At 48.7% G+C, this 15,305-nt stretch overlaps 1 protein-coding gene across 1 annotated transcript; it reads right to left on the bottom strand.

Annotated features, from left to right (window-relative positions):
* Positions 1-5,235: 5,235 nt before the first annotated feature.
* Positions 5,236-14,969, bottom strand: PLAAT4 (phospholipase A and acyltransferase 4). Its single transcript, XM_508513.9, has 4 exons — positions 14,842-14,969; positions 12,091-12,199; positions 6,820-7,088; positions 5,236-5,549 (listed from the first exon to the last, which is right to left on the bottom strand). Exons 1-4 carry the CDS (start codon positions 14,848-14,850, stop codon positions 5,442-5,444), a joined length of 495 nt encoding a protein of 164 aa, XP_508513.2. The 5' UTR covers positions 14,851-14,969; the 3' UTR covers positions 5,236-5,441.
* Positions 14,970-15,305: the final 336 nt, after the last annotated feature.

Here is a 15,305-nt window from a genome sequence, read left to right as displayed (position 1 = left end):
TAGCCTGAGAATGCGGCTAGTGATTTTGACTTCGGAGTGTGTAAACAGAACAGCTGTTGTGGTCAATTTGAGCACGCTTTCCAAAACAGAGATGGCAGGAGAAGCTATGTTTAACATCCCTTTGTGTCCGGAATTGCTGGGTTCTTGGTCTCACTGACTTCAAGAATGAAGCCGCGGACCCTCGCGGTGAGCATTACAGCTCTTAAGGTGGCGCGTCTGGAGTTTGTTCCTTTTGATGTTAGGATGTGTTCGGAGTTTCTTCCTTCTGGTGGGTTCGTGGTCTCGCTGGCTCAGGAGTGAAGCTGCAGACCTTTGCGGTGAGTGTTACAGCTCTTAAGGCAGCACGTCTGAAGTTGTTCCTTCCTCCTGGTGGGCTCGTGGTCTTGCTGGCTTCAGGAGAGAAACTGCAGATCTTCGCAGTGAGTGTTACAGCTCATAAAAGCAGTGTGGACCCAAAGAGCGCGCAGTAGCAAGAGTTATTGCAAAGAGTAAAAGAACAAAGCTTCCACAATGTGGAAGGGGACCCGAGCGGGTTGCCACTGCTGGCTCGGGCAGCCTCCTTTTATTCTCTTGTCTGGCCGCCCCCCACCCCCCAACATCCTGCTGATTGGTAGAGCGGAGTGGTCTGTTTTGACAGGGTGCTGATTGGTGCGTTTACAATCCCTGAGCTGTATATAAAGGTTCTCCACATCCCCATCAGATTAGTTAGATACAGAGTATGGACACAAAGGTTCTCCAAGGCCCCACCAGAGCAGCTAGATACAGAGTGTCGATTGGTGCATTCACAAACCTTGAGCTAAACACAGGGCGCTGATTGGTGTGTTTACAAACCTTGCGCTAGATACAGAGTGCCATTGGTGTATTTACAATCCCTGAGCTAGAAATAAAGGTTCTTCAAGGCCCCACCAGAGCAGCTAGATACAGAGTGTCGATTCGTGCACTCACAAACCCTAAGCTAGACACAGGGTGCTGATTGGTGTGTTTACAATCCCTGAGCTAGACATAAAGGTTCTCCACGTCCCCACCAGACTCAGGAGCCCAGCTGGCTTCACCCAGTGGATCCTGCACCGGGGCTGCAGGTGGAACTGCCTGCCAGTCCCACGCCGTGCGCCCGCACTCCTCAGCCCTTGGGTGATTGATGGGACTGGGCGCTGTGGAGCAGGGGGCAGCGCTCGTCGGGGAGGCTCGGGGTGCACTGGGGCCCACGGAGGTGGGGGAAGGCTCAGGCATGGCAGGCTGCAGTCCCAAGGCCTGCCCCCTGGGAAGGCAGCTAAGGCCCAGCGAGAAATCGAGTGCAGCGCCGGTGGGCTGGCACTGCTGGGGGACCCAGTACACCCTCTGCAGCCGCTGGCCCGGGTGCTAAGTCCCTCATTGCTCGGGGCCGACAGGGCCGGCTGGCTGCTCCGAGTGCGGGGCCCGCCAAGCCCACGCCCACCCGGAACTCCAGCTGGCCCGCAAGTGCTGCACGCAGCCCCGGTTCCCGCTCGTGCCTCTCCCTCCACACTTCCCTGCAAGCTGAGGGAGTGGGCTCCGGCCTTGGCCAGCCCAGAAAGGGGCTCCCACAGTGCAGCGGTGGGCTGAAGGGCTCCTCAAGTGCCACCAAAGTGGGAGCCCAGGCAGAGGAGGCGCCGAGAGCGAGCGAGGGCTGTGAGGACTGCCAGCACGCTGTCACCTCTCACCTTTCTTTGATGGGCTGGAGACAGAGCCCAGGGCCCTATCCCTGGCCCATCATGACGGCTTCCTTCTTCTCCTGTGTCTTGAGTGCCAAGGGTCAGGGCTCTGCAGGAAGGGCCAGGTCCAACCATGGGACCTCCTGATGGTTTGAGTAGATCTTTGCAGGAACTAAGACCCTCCCTACTAATGTCTTAAATTATTTTCTCTTACCCCAAAAGGAGACTTTAAGCCACCCAGGAAAGAGGACAATAGGGCAGGCAGCACTGAGAGCTCCCCTGCTCCTGTTCCTTCTGTGTCCTGGTTGTCTCAGATCCCAACCACCTTCAGAGCACTTTCTGGTGGATGCACATAAGCAAAACATTTCGTTGTCCATGAGGCAGGAGGGCAGCACTAGGGCTTCTCTGTGTCCTGCCAGCTGTCCCGTCACTCCTGGGTGGGGAGAGGGATGCTGTCTTCGAGAGTGACACAAATGACAAAGGACAATCGAGTACTACCACACACAGCCCAGGATTCCTGTTTCTCCAGCACCAGTCAGTTTTCTTAAAAATTTCTTAAGCTGAAAAACAGCTTGTGGAAGGAATATATGCATGCTCTCTTCAGCCACTTTTATTTATTTTTTGAGACAACGTCTCTCTCTGTTGTCCAGGCTGGAGTACTGTGGCACGATCTTGGCTCACTGCAACCTCCGTCACTGGGTACAAGTAATTATTGTATCTCAGCCTCCTGAGTAGCTGGGACTACTGGCGCCCACCACCATGTCTGGCTAATTTTTGTGTTTTTAGTAGAGATGGGGTTTTGCCACGTTGGCCAGGGTGGTCTCGAACTCCTGATCTTAGGTGATCCCCCTGCCTCGGCCTCCCAAAGTGCTGATATTATAGGTGTGAGCCACTGTGCCCAGCCTTCAGCTACTTTTAATCTTAGCAAAAAGATTTGCTGAGACCAAGGACTGTCCAGAGGTGGTACAACCATTTAATGAACTTACGAAAAAATGAAGTATGCTTTTGTTACATATATTATAATTATATATAAAATATGTATTATATATGTGTGTGTGTATGTGTGTGTGTGTATATATGCATATATATATATTCCACATTTAGTGAAATCTAGTTCATGGAAGTCAGTCCAGAGAGGTCTGGAACTGGTTCAGTGTATTTCTCAACGTCATAGCAACACAATTCTGGTGGGCATTAACCTTTACTGTGGTGGCCACAACATTTTTTTGAGAAGAGTGGTCATGTTTTTTATTTTTATTTTTTTGAGAACAGTGGTCATGTTTTATATTTTTATTTTTTACTTGTACTCTTTTTGATCATAGCTCACTGCAGAAATCCTGGGCTCAAATGAACCTCCCGCCTCAGCCTCCTGAGTAGCAGGGACTATAGGCACACGCTGTAAGAATTAAAGAGGAAAGAAACACAAAAAGGGGCTCAACAGCCAAAGACAGGTTTATTTAGAGAATAAACCTGAGAAGGGCTTCTGGTTGATTTTGGTCAGGAGTGTTCTAACAGACTAAGGATATTTAAGAGTTTAGGAAGTGGGAAGATAATTGTAGGTTCGGAATGTTTCTATGTGAGGGAAAGTTTATTGTAGGGTTAGAATGTCTCTCGTCAGAGGGGAGGCTATCTTGGGGTTGGCATGTTTCTGGTTGGAAAGGGTTTTATCTTAGGGTTGGAATGTTTCTGTTTATGCTGGGAGTTGGTTTCCCAGCATAGGGAAATGCCCTGATGTTCTGGGACTGACGTTCTGGGGCTGGATTTAGGCAGTTTTTAATCAAGAGGAACATAGAATGTTGGTATTTGTCCAAGATGGCGGTGCTCCTGCTCTGTCATGCACCACCACACCTGGCTAATCTTTTTTTATTTTTAATTTTTATTTTTTTGTAGAGACAGGGTCTTACTATGTTGCCTAGGCTGGTCTTGAACTCCTGGGCTCAAGAGATCCTCCTTTGGTCTCCCAAAGTACTGGGATTACAGGTGTGTGCCCCTGTGCCTGGCCCTGTTTTTCTACATATCAGTTAATAGATTTATTAATTAAGTAAACCACTATCTTTTTTTCCTTTTTGAGAGATGGGGTCTCACTATGTTGCCCAAGCTGATCTCAAACTCTTGGGCTCAAGTAATCCTCCTGCCACAGCCTCCCAAGTAGCTGGGATTACAGGTGCATGCTTGTAATCCATCATCTATCGAGTGGTTATAGTAAGTTGATTGTGCTTGATGCTAGAGTCCCAATGGTACCAAACTTGGACTGTCCCCAAAATACTGGCAGGGAAAGGCACATTAGTAAAATAACCACATGGATCAGTGTTCATTGCAACTGTGAGAATCACATGAAGTGCAGACACATGGACACCTGAGACTCCTAATGGGGATCTGACCTAGTCATGGAGGTCAAGCACACCTTGGAAGGGCCTGGATGCTCCCATTGTCCAGCACCCTGGAACAATTGATCCTGGACAGGTAATGAAGTCTGGGGAGGTGAGCCTTAGATCACAAGAAGTGAGAAAGCCTTCTTCTCTTGCTGGGCCTTCTGCCTTTTAGGCCTGGACTCTGGGTAGAGCAGCTGGGCCCTCTGCTGTGGAGGTAGCCCTGGAGCAAGGCAGGCATGGATGCTTCTGCAATCCCCAAATGGAGCCTGGTATTTCAGCCAGGAATCTGAGCAGAGCCCCCTCTAATTGTAGCAATGATAAGTTATTCTCTTTGTTCTTCAACCTTCCAATAGCCCTGAGCTTCCAGGGGAGTGTCGTTAATCATTACAGCCTGGTCTCCACTGTGTTGGGGAATTAAGGGACCAACCAGCTTGCTCATGCATGAAAAAGTACAACCCAGGGGAGGGTGATGTCCTCAGTCCTGAAGCCAGAGTGGTGGTGGCCGCAGTGACCACCATGGAAGTGGCCACTGAGTAGGGTCACTGGTGGCAGAGGCTGGAGTGAGGAAGCACAGAAACATGGGGACCTGGGCACTTCTGAAGCCATACCCAGGGCATGCTGGAAGTAGTGGAGGGAGATTTAGAGGTAGCTAATTCTCAGCATTCCACCCAGGACCAGCTTGAGCCATGGCAATCTGGGCATGGAAAGAATATTACTCCATCTGGTAGTCACAGGTGGGTGAGAACTCAGACCTTTGAGCTAAAAAAAAAAAAACTTTCTAAAAAGAGGGCCAACTGAGGAAGGTAACTGGGAAGATGCTGGTAGATGTGTAGGTGTTGTGAGGGGATTTAAGCACCACATGAGACGATACCGGAAGGTAATTAGGTATTTTTCGCCTCCCTGAGAGTAAAATTAATGACATGCAATTATGTTGCTGTTATGTCTGTGTAGAATGATGAAGACAATTCCTTGAACATCTGTTACATATCAGACATAGTGCTGGGTGTCGTGTATGCATTATCGTAGGTGATCCTCCTGACATCACCTGACATGGAAGAACTGAGGTTCTGAGAATCAAGAGCCTTCTCTAAAGTCACCCGGCTAGAAATTGCTGGAACTACCCAGTGAGTGTTCACTCAATGTTACCTTCCTCCTTTGTGATTCAGAAGTCTATAAAAACATGGTAGAAGTCCTTTCTGAAGGGGCAGATGGCTGTTTATTGATCCTTCAGTCTTGTTTCAATTAGATCATACTTTTGCCAGCGAGAGAGGGAAACAGAGGAAAGGATCTAGAGAATGCCTGAGACAGGGCACGAGGGTCAGGCTGCTGGAGGCGTGGGGGAGGCTCATCTCCACTGGGACCCCCACAGCTGCTTCTAACACAGGATTTTGTGGCTGCTTCAGGCTGTCGCTTTTTTTTGGTATCTCCTAATCGCAAAAGAGCATCCAGCAATAACCAGGATTCCAAGCGCCGTGGCCACACCGACTTCAACCTTGGCCTTTTCCACCTGCAAAGCAAGCAGCTTTTGTTGAGCGTTCACGGCAAGCCAGGCTGGCACTTTCTCCCTCCCAAGGGCCTGGAACTCCTCTCCCTCTCCCCTCTCTCCTGCCTCCCCTAAGGCCTGGCATCTCCTCTCTTCTCTCCCAGCTGGCTGGCTCAGAATCCTCTCCCAGAGAAGCCGTTGGTTGTATCCCCAGGGACTCCATTTTCTGGGCTGTGACCACTTCTTGGTGTTGGACTTGTCTGGGCTTGTCCTGAGAATGGGCCCATGAGATCCTTTTGAGAGAGCTTCCAAGTGAGGACATTTGTTCTGATTTGGGGCAAGGAAGAAGGTTTGTGCCTCGCTTCGTAGGGTCAGAGCTCCAGGGGCCAGACTGGGGACTATTTTGCAGTCTGGGTCCTCCCTGAGCTACACCTTTGCACAGGGAGGGCTGTGGCAGAAGCTGAGGGGAGACTTAGGGAGGCCATGGCCATATGCGTGCCCTGGGGTCACTGTGTACTATTCCCAACTGCAGCCTGGAAACTTCCATCTCCAGCTGTACTTCAGCCTAAACTCCATGCCTTATCTCCACCTGGGCCTCTAATGGGGCACCTCAGACATCACATGCCACGCCAAACTCTGGATTTCCCTCCGCAAAGCCTCTACTCCTGCCACCATCCCTCTCTCATCAAGGGCCCCCAACCATTCAGTCACGCAGGCCAGGGGCCCTGAGCTGCTGCAGGGTAGGCATCACAGGCAGAGACTCTAGAAAGGGACAGCTGGGGTTCAAATCCTGGTTCTGCCACTTATTAGTTGAGTGTTTTGGGGCAACAAATGTGAAAGACTGTGAAGGGGCAAGGGATGGAGGCTGTGCCCAGATCTTACACACAAATGTCCTTGAGCTCTTACACAGGTCCACGGACCCTGAGCGTCCCTTGCCTGAGTACTCTTTGGGGGGTTGCAGGACCTGTCATTGTCCTGGGTTGGCCCAGATTCTCCTGATGACCCCCAGAACTTCAGGAGCCATTTTCAGGATAGGTTTTAGAGGGGAAGGATCCTCAGAGCTCCTCCATCCACCCCCTCCTCTGCACATGGAGAGGCCTGGGGGGAAGGGACCTGTCCAAAGACCCTCTGTGGATTAGAAGCAGATCTGGCATTGGAGCTCAGAGGTCCTGACTCTCAGCCAGCAGGTCTCTAAGAGGCTGCATTTGCATCATTCACAGTGATCGCCTGGCTGCACAGCCCCGTGAGTCCAGCCCCAAGCAGAGGGAGATGGATTATCCAGAGAGGTCCTTACCTGTTTACAGCGGGACTTGCCATATCTCAGCTGGGTGACAAAGTGCTCACAGTTCCTGCTCACAATACTGTACTTCATCTTCTGACCAACCATCTCCTTCGCAGAACTGATGATCACCTCCACGGGCCGTGGTTGGTACTCATGGTCCAAGCTGTTGTTGACCCGATAGCAACAGCCTCCCACCACATCTTCCAGGCGCTCCCGTTTCACCTCTGCACTGTTGCTCAGGACTGAGAAGACACTGGAGGAGCCAGCCCCGGGGTACTCACCTGCAATCAGAGGCACTCTCACTGGCAGGGGAAGGTGAAGTAGGGAGAGAAGGGCTTGAAATCTCCACTAAGGAACTACTGGTGTTTATCCTTTCACAAATGTGATTGAAGGATTCACAGATTTTGCTTTTTTTTTTTTTATTTTGATGGAGTCTCACTCTGTCGCCCAGGCTGGAGTGCAGTGACGCGATCTCAGCTCACTGCAAGCTCCATCTCCCAGGTTCACGCCATTCTCCTGCCTCACCCTCCCCAGTAGCTGGGACTACAGGCACCCGCCACCACGCCGGGCTAATAGATTTTGCTCACTTTTTTTAATCAAATAAGGTGTGAATGTTCGTTCAAGTCAGTGAATGTCATGATTGCCAGTGGCTGCTGCCATATTCCATGCTATGCATGTACATCACTTCTGTGGCCAATCCCCTGTTATCTGTCATTTAGGTATTGGAAAAATTTTCATCATTATAAACAATGATGGTAAAGCATATTTATTACCTGTTCAGCTTTGTACACTTGTGTTTCGGAAAAAGATCCAATTCGTTTAGTACCCACTGTTTCAGTTACCATGCTGTGCTGTTACACATACTTCCTAATTTAATCTCCTTTTTAACTTTCAAGGAAAATATTATCATCTCAATTTAAAAACCAATATTGGGCTGAGAGACATCATGAGACTTTTCTGTGCTATGAAAAGTCCTAGAATCAGGATGTGAAACTGCTTCTCTTAAGCCCCAAAGGGCAGGCTCCTTCCACTGCACTGGGCTGACCCTGAGGGAATCCTTTGTAAAGTGTCTTCTGTCCTACAATCTGGCACAGTTCTAGGCACATAGAGAGGAACACAGAAGAGCTGTCAACCAATGGAGCCCCAATTCCATTATATAGTGACTCCAGGTGTTATCTTATTTTTATTAAAATGGATAGTACCTAATGCACACAATAATTAGGTGTGTTACCTCTTTTGCCCCGTTTCTAATCTCAAGGCTGATGTTTGCATTTAGAACCCTCTTAAGAAAATCCTGTTGGCTGGGCGCAGTGGCTCATGCCTGTAATCCCAGCACTTTGGGAGGCCTAAACAGGTGGACCACTTGAGCTCAGGAGTTCGAGACCAGCCTGGACAACATGGCGAGACCTGTCTCTACAAAAAATACAAAAATTAGCTGCGCGTGGTGGCACACGCCTATCGTCTCGTCTCAGCTATTCAGAAGGCTGATGTGGGAGGATCACCTGGCCTGAACTCGGGGAGGTCAAGACTGCAGTGAGCCTGATCCCTTGCATGTGCAGTTCCCAATGGGGTTTGCACTCCTATGAGAATCTAATGCTACTACTGATCTGACAAGAGGCGGAGCTCAGGCAGAATGCTCACTCACCTGCCTCTCAGCTCACCTATTGTGTGGCCCGATTCCTAACAGGCCACACACAGCCTAGGGTTGGGGACCCCTGCTTTAACTGATGCATCGATTTGATAAAGTATTTTACAAGCCTGATAATGTTATAACCCTATTTATTCAGGTCAGATTTATGCCAACTTTGCTGAGAATATGGAGGGTATAGATGAGTGAACATCAACAAACATAACTTCTACCATGGTTAAGAATTTTACTTAAGAAAAGTATTGAAGTTCAAATCCAGGTAGTATTACATTTGAAATTTTTATAAGGGTTATTAATTTAATAAAATTCATTATCAGGTTTCCCCTATAAGCTTTCTCCTAGGTTAGTTTTCCACAAGCATTGTTTTATATACACTGTAATCAGGATAACACAAGCTTAGTGTTAGATCTTGTAGGAAACCAAGATTAGAAGCATTAGAAATGTGCAGAATTTAAGAAATTATGTTTTGTGGTAATCTGTGGCCAACGATGATAGAACCTAGTGCAATTGTAAAGTGAAATTCAAGGAGAAGGAATGAGGAGTTAGGCAAGCAGCACACTTGAATATTAGTGAAGGAGAGGAGCTGTGAGTCAGGAATCAGAGAGACCTGCTAAAACCAGACAGATATAAACACCAAAGACGGAAGCCAAATAGGTAGCCAAAAATCCAGATATTTGAGAAGCAGGAAATTTACAGCAACCAAAGAAATAAGGCAAGATAGGCAGGTGAACACACATGATACCTCAATTGACAATCTTCCTCCTACCAAGCCAGACACGTTGTAAATGCTGCTTCCCATTGGAGCCCAGAAAAAAGGAAAGTTTAGGCTTTCTGTGTCCTATGTGTGGAAGCAGGGAATTGGATTGAAGACTTTCATAGTTGTAAAATAAAGGCAAATCCTGAGGAACTCACTGATAGAGATGTGAAATGACAGTACGGAAGAAAACAGAATAACTATATAAATATATTAGTCTAGGGCCACTTAATTTAGAGGAAGAAAAAAAATCACCCCATCCACAGAAATGGTTTGATAAACAGGTCACTAAATAATTAGCATTTATAAAGATTCTTAGTTATCAAGGGCTGCATTGTATTTTATATACTCAGTTTTATAAGGTGATACTTTTTAAATAAGCATTTTAATGAAAATGGTTAAACTGAAAATAATTTTGGTCCTTAAAAGGAGTCAGGAGCTTTTATATATAAGGTACATATTTTAAAAGAATACCTCCTTTATAACAGGGTTTTACAGACACTACCGTAATTTATAATCATTGTTTTTTACTTTTGGGTTCACCTAGATCGTATGAGTTGGTATGATACTTCCAGAACAAAATTATTCATCATGTGTTTTTTGTAATTTATGATTTTTAAGTAAGCTTGACTTAAAAATTGACATTGTAATTTTGTACATAATTGGATATATGTGCTAAAATTTAACATTTAGATTTATTTAATTGTAGAAAATACAAATGTAAAACTTATACATGGAAAGAACTGTATGCAGTTGACTTTACCATGGAAATTGGAGGGAAACAGTTTTAGATCAATTTTCTTTCAAAATTTTCTTTATTGTAAAGTATGCAAAATATATATTCATACCATTTATTAAATCAGAATGTTTATACAAAAAAAAAAAAAGACTGCAGTGAGCTGTAATCACATCACTGTACACCAGCCTGGATGGCAGAGTAAGACACTGTCTCAGAGGAAAAAAAAAAAAAAAAAAAGGAAAGAGAGAAAAATTGTCTTTAAAAAGCCTCTTTACGGCTGAGCGCGGTGGCTCATGCCTGTAATCCCAGCACTTTGGGAGGCCGAGGCTGGTGGATCACGAGGTCAGGAGATCGAGACTATCCTGGCCAACATGGTGAAACCCCATGTCTACTAAAATACAAAAAACTAGCTGGCTGTGGTGGCATGCGCCTGTAGCCCCAGCTATTCGGGAGGCTGATGCAGGGGAATCGCTTGAAACTGGGAGGCGGAGGTTGCAGTGAGCTGAGATTGCACCACTGTACTCCATCCCGGTGACAGAGCAAGACTCTGTCTTAAAAAAAAAAAAAAAAGCCTCTTTACACACTGCAAGTTAGGCACAAAAAGGACCATGTGTCTTCATTGCCATGCTTTGTCTTACAAGGTCCCTGAGGATCATCTGGATTAAGTGGGCTTGATTTACTATTTTCCATCAATTCAGACATTTTTACAATCCTGCCTGGGAGATGATGGCTTGGAGAAAACTGATAAGATGCAAATGTCTTGCCCTGATAGTGATGGGAATGGTTTTTGTCCAGTGACAATGTAAATGCTTGGTGAAAAGAGAACATGAAGAGTTATGTAGTGGCACTGCCCTAGAGGATATGAACTTGCCTGCACCTACCTAATTTGGCAGTCTCATTGTCTCATTTCTGCATTTTTGTTGTTGTTTTTTGAGACAATGTCTTCCTCTGTCTCCTAGGCTGGAGTGCAGTGGTACTGTCTCAGGATCTCGGCTCACTGCAACCTCCATCTCCCGGGTTCAAGCAATTCTCCTGCCTCAGCCTCCTGAGTAGCTGGGATTACAGATGCCTGCCACCACCCCCAGCTAATTTTTGTATTTTTAATAGAGACGGGGTTTCACCATGTTGGCCAGGCTCGTCTTGAACTCCTGACCTCAAGTGATCCGCCCGCCTTGGCCTCCCAAAGTGGTGGGATTATAGGAGTGAGCCACTGTGCCTGGCCTCTGTGTTCGTTTTTTCCCCTTTCATTGGCTATCCATACATACGTTTCCTTCATTTTGCTTTTAACTGGGTATGTCATATTTCTGCTTCTGTTATTAATGAGTTAAATAAAACATTGGTATTGCTTACTGTGTATTTGTATGAGAATTTTAAAAAAATGTATAAACCTGTGAGAATTGCTCCCAGTAAGGAATCTTAAGTATATAATATCAAGACACCTTGTTCTGTGAAAACATATGAGGCAAAGGATCTGGCACGGAGAAACATTGTTCCTTTTGAGAAACTTTCTTCTTTAAGACCTAAGAAACCTGGCTGGTTTAAGTCGTATGAGATTCTGCATGCCAAGGTAACTGACTTTGAGCTGGAGAGATCCCAATGCTGAAGCAGTCCAGCTTCGCTGCGGGAGGCAACGGTCTCTTCTTCCATTCTGCCAGGACCTATGGAATGCACTGTGTCTACTTCATGGGACATATGTGTGTGCAATCTCATCAAGCATCCTCTAAGAAGAATGTGTCTCCTAACTCAAGTTTCCCTTGCTTAACTGTCTTTCAGTAGCTCTCATTATCTTATTTTTTTTATTTTTTGAGATCAAGTTTTGCTCTTGTTGCCCAGGCTAGAGTGCAATGGCACGATCTCGGCTCACTGCAACCTCCGCCTCCCGGGATCAAGTGATTCTCCTGCCTCAGTCTCCTGAATAGCTGGGATTACAGGCGTGTGCCACCACACCTGGCTAATTTTGTATTTTTAGTAGAGACGGGGTTTCTCCATGTTGGTCAGTCTGGTCTTGAACTCCTGACCTCAGGTAATCTGCCCGCCTCGGCCTCTCAAAGTGCTGGGATTACAGGCATGAGCCACTGCGCCCGGCCTTTTCATTATCCTTTTAACAAATATTTTGAAAATTATATATTCATCAGTCCTTACTTGGAGGAGCCAGATGGATCACGTAGCCATCTCCTATATACAGGGCCCAGTGCTCATAGCCAAGGCGGAAAATCTCAATCAGGTCTCCAGGTTTGGGCTCTTGGTGTGGCTGCAACAGAAAAGCCAGAGATGGAGTACCCGGCCTTCTAGGCAACAGCAGAGACCCTGGCTGGGGGAGCTGCAGCTCATCCTGGAGACGCCTTGCTGATGTTCATCAGCTGCTAGCCCCCATGAGATCCTCAGCCCTGCTGTCACTTTCAGAGGCTCTTCTCAGTGGGGGCACTGGGGGCTGGAAGCCTGGAGAATGATCTTGTGGGATGGGAGAGAGAAGGACCGTCTGGGCGCGTATGTGACATGTGTGTGCTGTGTGTGTGCATGCTGAGGATGCAGATGTGTGTGCATGGGTGCATTGTACACATGCTCCTCAGTAGGCTGACTCAAGAGCCTGCATGAACCAGCACCTTCACTGAGGCCAGGAGCAAGGCTGGGAAGGTGAGTCTTGAGCTCTCCACCCTCTGCAAACTGACCCTCAGTTCCTCATCACTCCTCCTGCCCTGTGCCTCTCCATGGCCCCAAGAGCCACCTCCTATTCAGACCCTGCCCCCTCCAGCCTCAGGACACCTATCTCTTAGAGATGACACCCTGGGAGACAGGAGCTCACAGCATCCTGCTGAGACCTGAGTGGGGTCTTGTGGGGCCCCCCAGCTCCCAGCACTGAGGGGGCTCTGCACTCACAGAACAGGCCTCTGTGGGAACTTGTCCTACAATAACTGCACCCTCTCCACAGCCCCAGGGGAAGGCATGATCATCCCATTGCACAGATGGGGAAACTGAGGATCAGAGAGGTGGCAGGGCTTTCCTGAGAACACTCAGCTGGAAGGAGGCCGAGCTGGTTCTTCCCTGCACACCCCTCACCCTGGTTCCTGTCTTGGCCACCTTCTTCCCCTTCCTCACCTCCTTCCCACTTCTCCATGTCCTGCCCCAGGGCACAGTAGCCTCATGATTGGAGGATTTTTCCATTTTCGCCCTCTCTGTCCCTGTCCTCAGTGGGTGACAGCCTCCTCCTCCCTCATCCCAGGATGTCCCATCATAGACCTGGGGTCTGCTCTCCTTTGCCCTCTTCCTCATGCCAATATTCAGTCACTAAAACCAATCAGTGTGGACTCCGGAAGCTTCTCCTTGTTGGTGTGCTTGTCAATATCCCATCCACTGACTTGGTTCAGGCAGCCCCATGCCTGCCTCTGTGACCCCCACAACCCCCTGACCAGCCCCTGCCTCCTGTCCCTGCCACTCCATATCCAACTCCTCAGAACCCATGGTGGCCTTCCCAAGGGCACATCTGGCCATGACCTTCCTCTGACCTCAGGGCCCAGGACACACCCTGTGGGCAGCTCCCAGGCCCTTCCTGACTGGCCCTTCCTCACCCTCCTCTCCCTCCCTGGGCTCTGCACCCACAGGCCCACTGAGTGACATCCCAGCCCCTCACTACTGCCCTGGCTCTGGTCTCTGCTGCTCTGCACATCTGGTTCTCCCTGCCTCCATCACTTCCCTGCAGCCTCTCTTCCTCTTCCCCTCCCTCAAACCCCCTCACCTGAGAAGCTGCCCTGATGGCCCCAGCCTGGCTCAGCTGACCCGCCACCCCACTCCTAGGACCTGGGTCCCCGGGGGCCTCTGCTGCTCTCTGCAGGGGTCAAGTTGAGCTGCAATTCCCTGTGCCTCCCTGTGCCCCTCTGGGCTGTGAGCTCCAGGCAGGCAGGATCCTGTGTGCTTCTCCCTCCCTGCACCTCCAGGACCCAGTGAAGGGCCTGGCGTAGAATGGGGCAAGGAAATAGACAAGGAAGAGGGAGGAGAAAGGAGCAGGGCCAGGACTCCCTCCCAGCTCCTCCTCTGTATGTCAGGGCACCACAGGAGATGGTCTCCATGTGGGGAGAGAGAGGGGCTTTTAACTGCAATGCTGAATGTCTAAGACCACAGTCAAGGTACTGGCAGCCTCAGCTGGTGGCCAGTGAGATATGAGCTTTGGCCTGGGCTCCCTGTTAAAAGCCCTGATTTGTTTTGGCAGCAGTAAAGCCCTTCCCCAGGATCAGGTGGTGCTGTTGGAGTGGGCTGCCCTCCAGAATTTGCAGGACTCCTTCCCGGAATGGTTTTGTTTCTAGTAATAGCCTGAGCCCCGCTGTTCCTTTTTAGTCGCACACCACCGAGCTCAGCCTGCTCTCCCTAGAGCTTCTGCCAATCGGTACATCTGGGCTGATAGGAGGAGAAATTTCAGTTTTCAGAAAGCTGCTGAGATTAGAATGCACCTTATAAGGCTGGATGATGCCACAGAGGAACGAGGAGAGAGAAAGCATCGTTTGGGGCCGAGAAGGGACTGAGCCCCAGTCACAGCAGAAGCAGACGATGTTGGGATTTGCTTGCTTCCCACAACCCAGAGTCCCCCACCTGCCCACACTCTGGCTTCTCCTCAGGCTGAGGTAGATTTGACACCCGGCACCCCACAGCTCTCTACTACATGGGAGTCCCGGGCTCCCCGCACTGTGCCAGTTACGCAGAGGAGGTGGACTCTGCCCAGAGGACTCCCTGTCCAGCTGGGCAGATGCACTTTTAAAAGACAAATACAGTTTTCCATGACAGCCTTCTAAAGACGAGCTCTGGAGCTGTGTGCCCAAGGCCAGGAGCCCGGACTGAGGCCTTTCCTAGGGGGAGCTGCCCAACTGCAGTAGAGTCAGTAATGCAAAGTCCCGGGAAACTTACCGAAGCCATCTCGAAGCCAAGAGGACGTCTGGTGCTCTGCGGTTTGTGGATCAGCTTTTATGCTGAAGGAGAGAATTTCACTTTCACTTTCCTTTTGACACTGTTTCAACCTCACTTAAATACTAAACACTGTTTAAAAGAGACAACTGTTTAAAAAGGAGCTATTTCTCTAGATGGAAGGACTAATCATTTCTTACACAAGCCATGGACTCACTGGTGCTTTAAAGCCACCTTGGGAGCAGCCAGAGTCGAAGGGGAGCCCTGAATTTCTGCCCTTGCTTGAGAAATAAAGGTCTTTTCTTTTTTTTTCTTTTTTGTTTGTTTGTTTGTTTGAGACAGAGTTTCGCTCTTGTCACCCAGACTGGAGTGCAGTGGTGCGATCTCGGCTCAGTGCAACCTCTGCCTCCCGGGTTCAAGCGATTCTCCTGCCTCAGCCTCCCAGGTAGCTGGGATTACAGGCACCT

The sequence above is a fragment of the Pan troglodytes genome, chromosome 9 (assembly GCF_028858775.2).
Source record: "Pan troglodytes isolate AG18354 chromosome 9, NHGRI_mPanTro3-v2.0_pri, whole genome shotgun sequence".
NCBI lineage: Eukaryota > Metazoa > Chordata > Mammalia > Primates > Hominidae > Pan > Pan troglodytes.
This window is presented reverse-complemented; position numbering and strand designations above follow the sequence as displayed.

Coding starts and splice junctions, on each gene's coding strand:
- PLAAT4 (XM_508513.9), bottom strand. Junction 7,089..12,090: donor GATCCATCTGGCTCCTCCAA/GTAAGGACTGAT, acceptor CTCTGATTGCAG/GTGAGTACCCCGGGGCTGGC. Junction 5,550..6,819: donor GCAAGTCCCGCTGTAAACAG/GTAAGGACCTCT, acceptor CTTGCTTTGCAG/GTGGAAAAGGCCAAGGTTGA.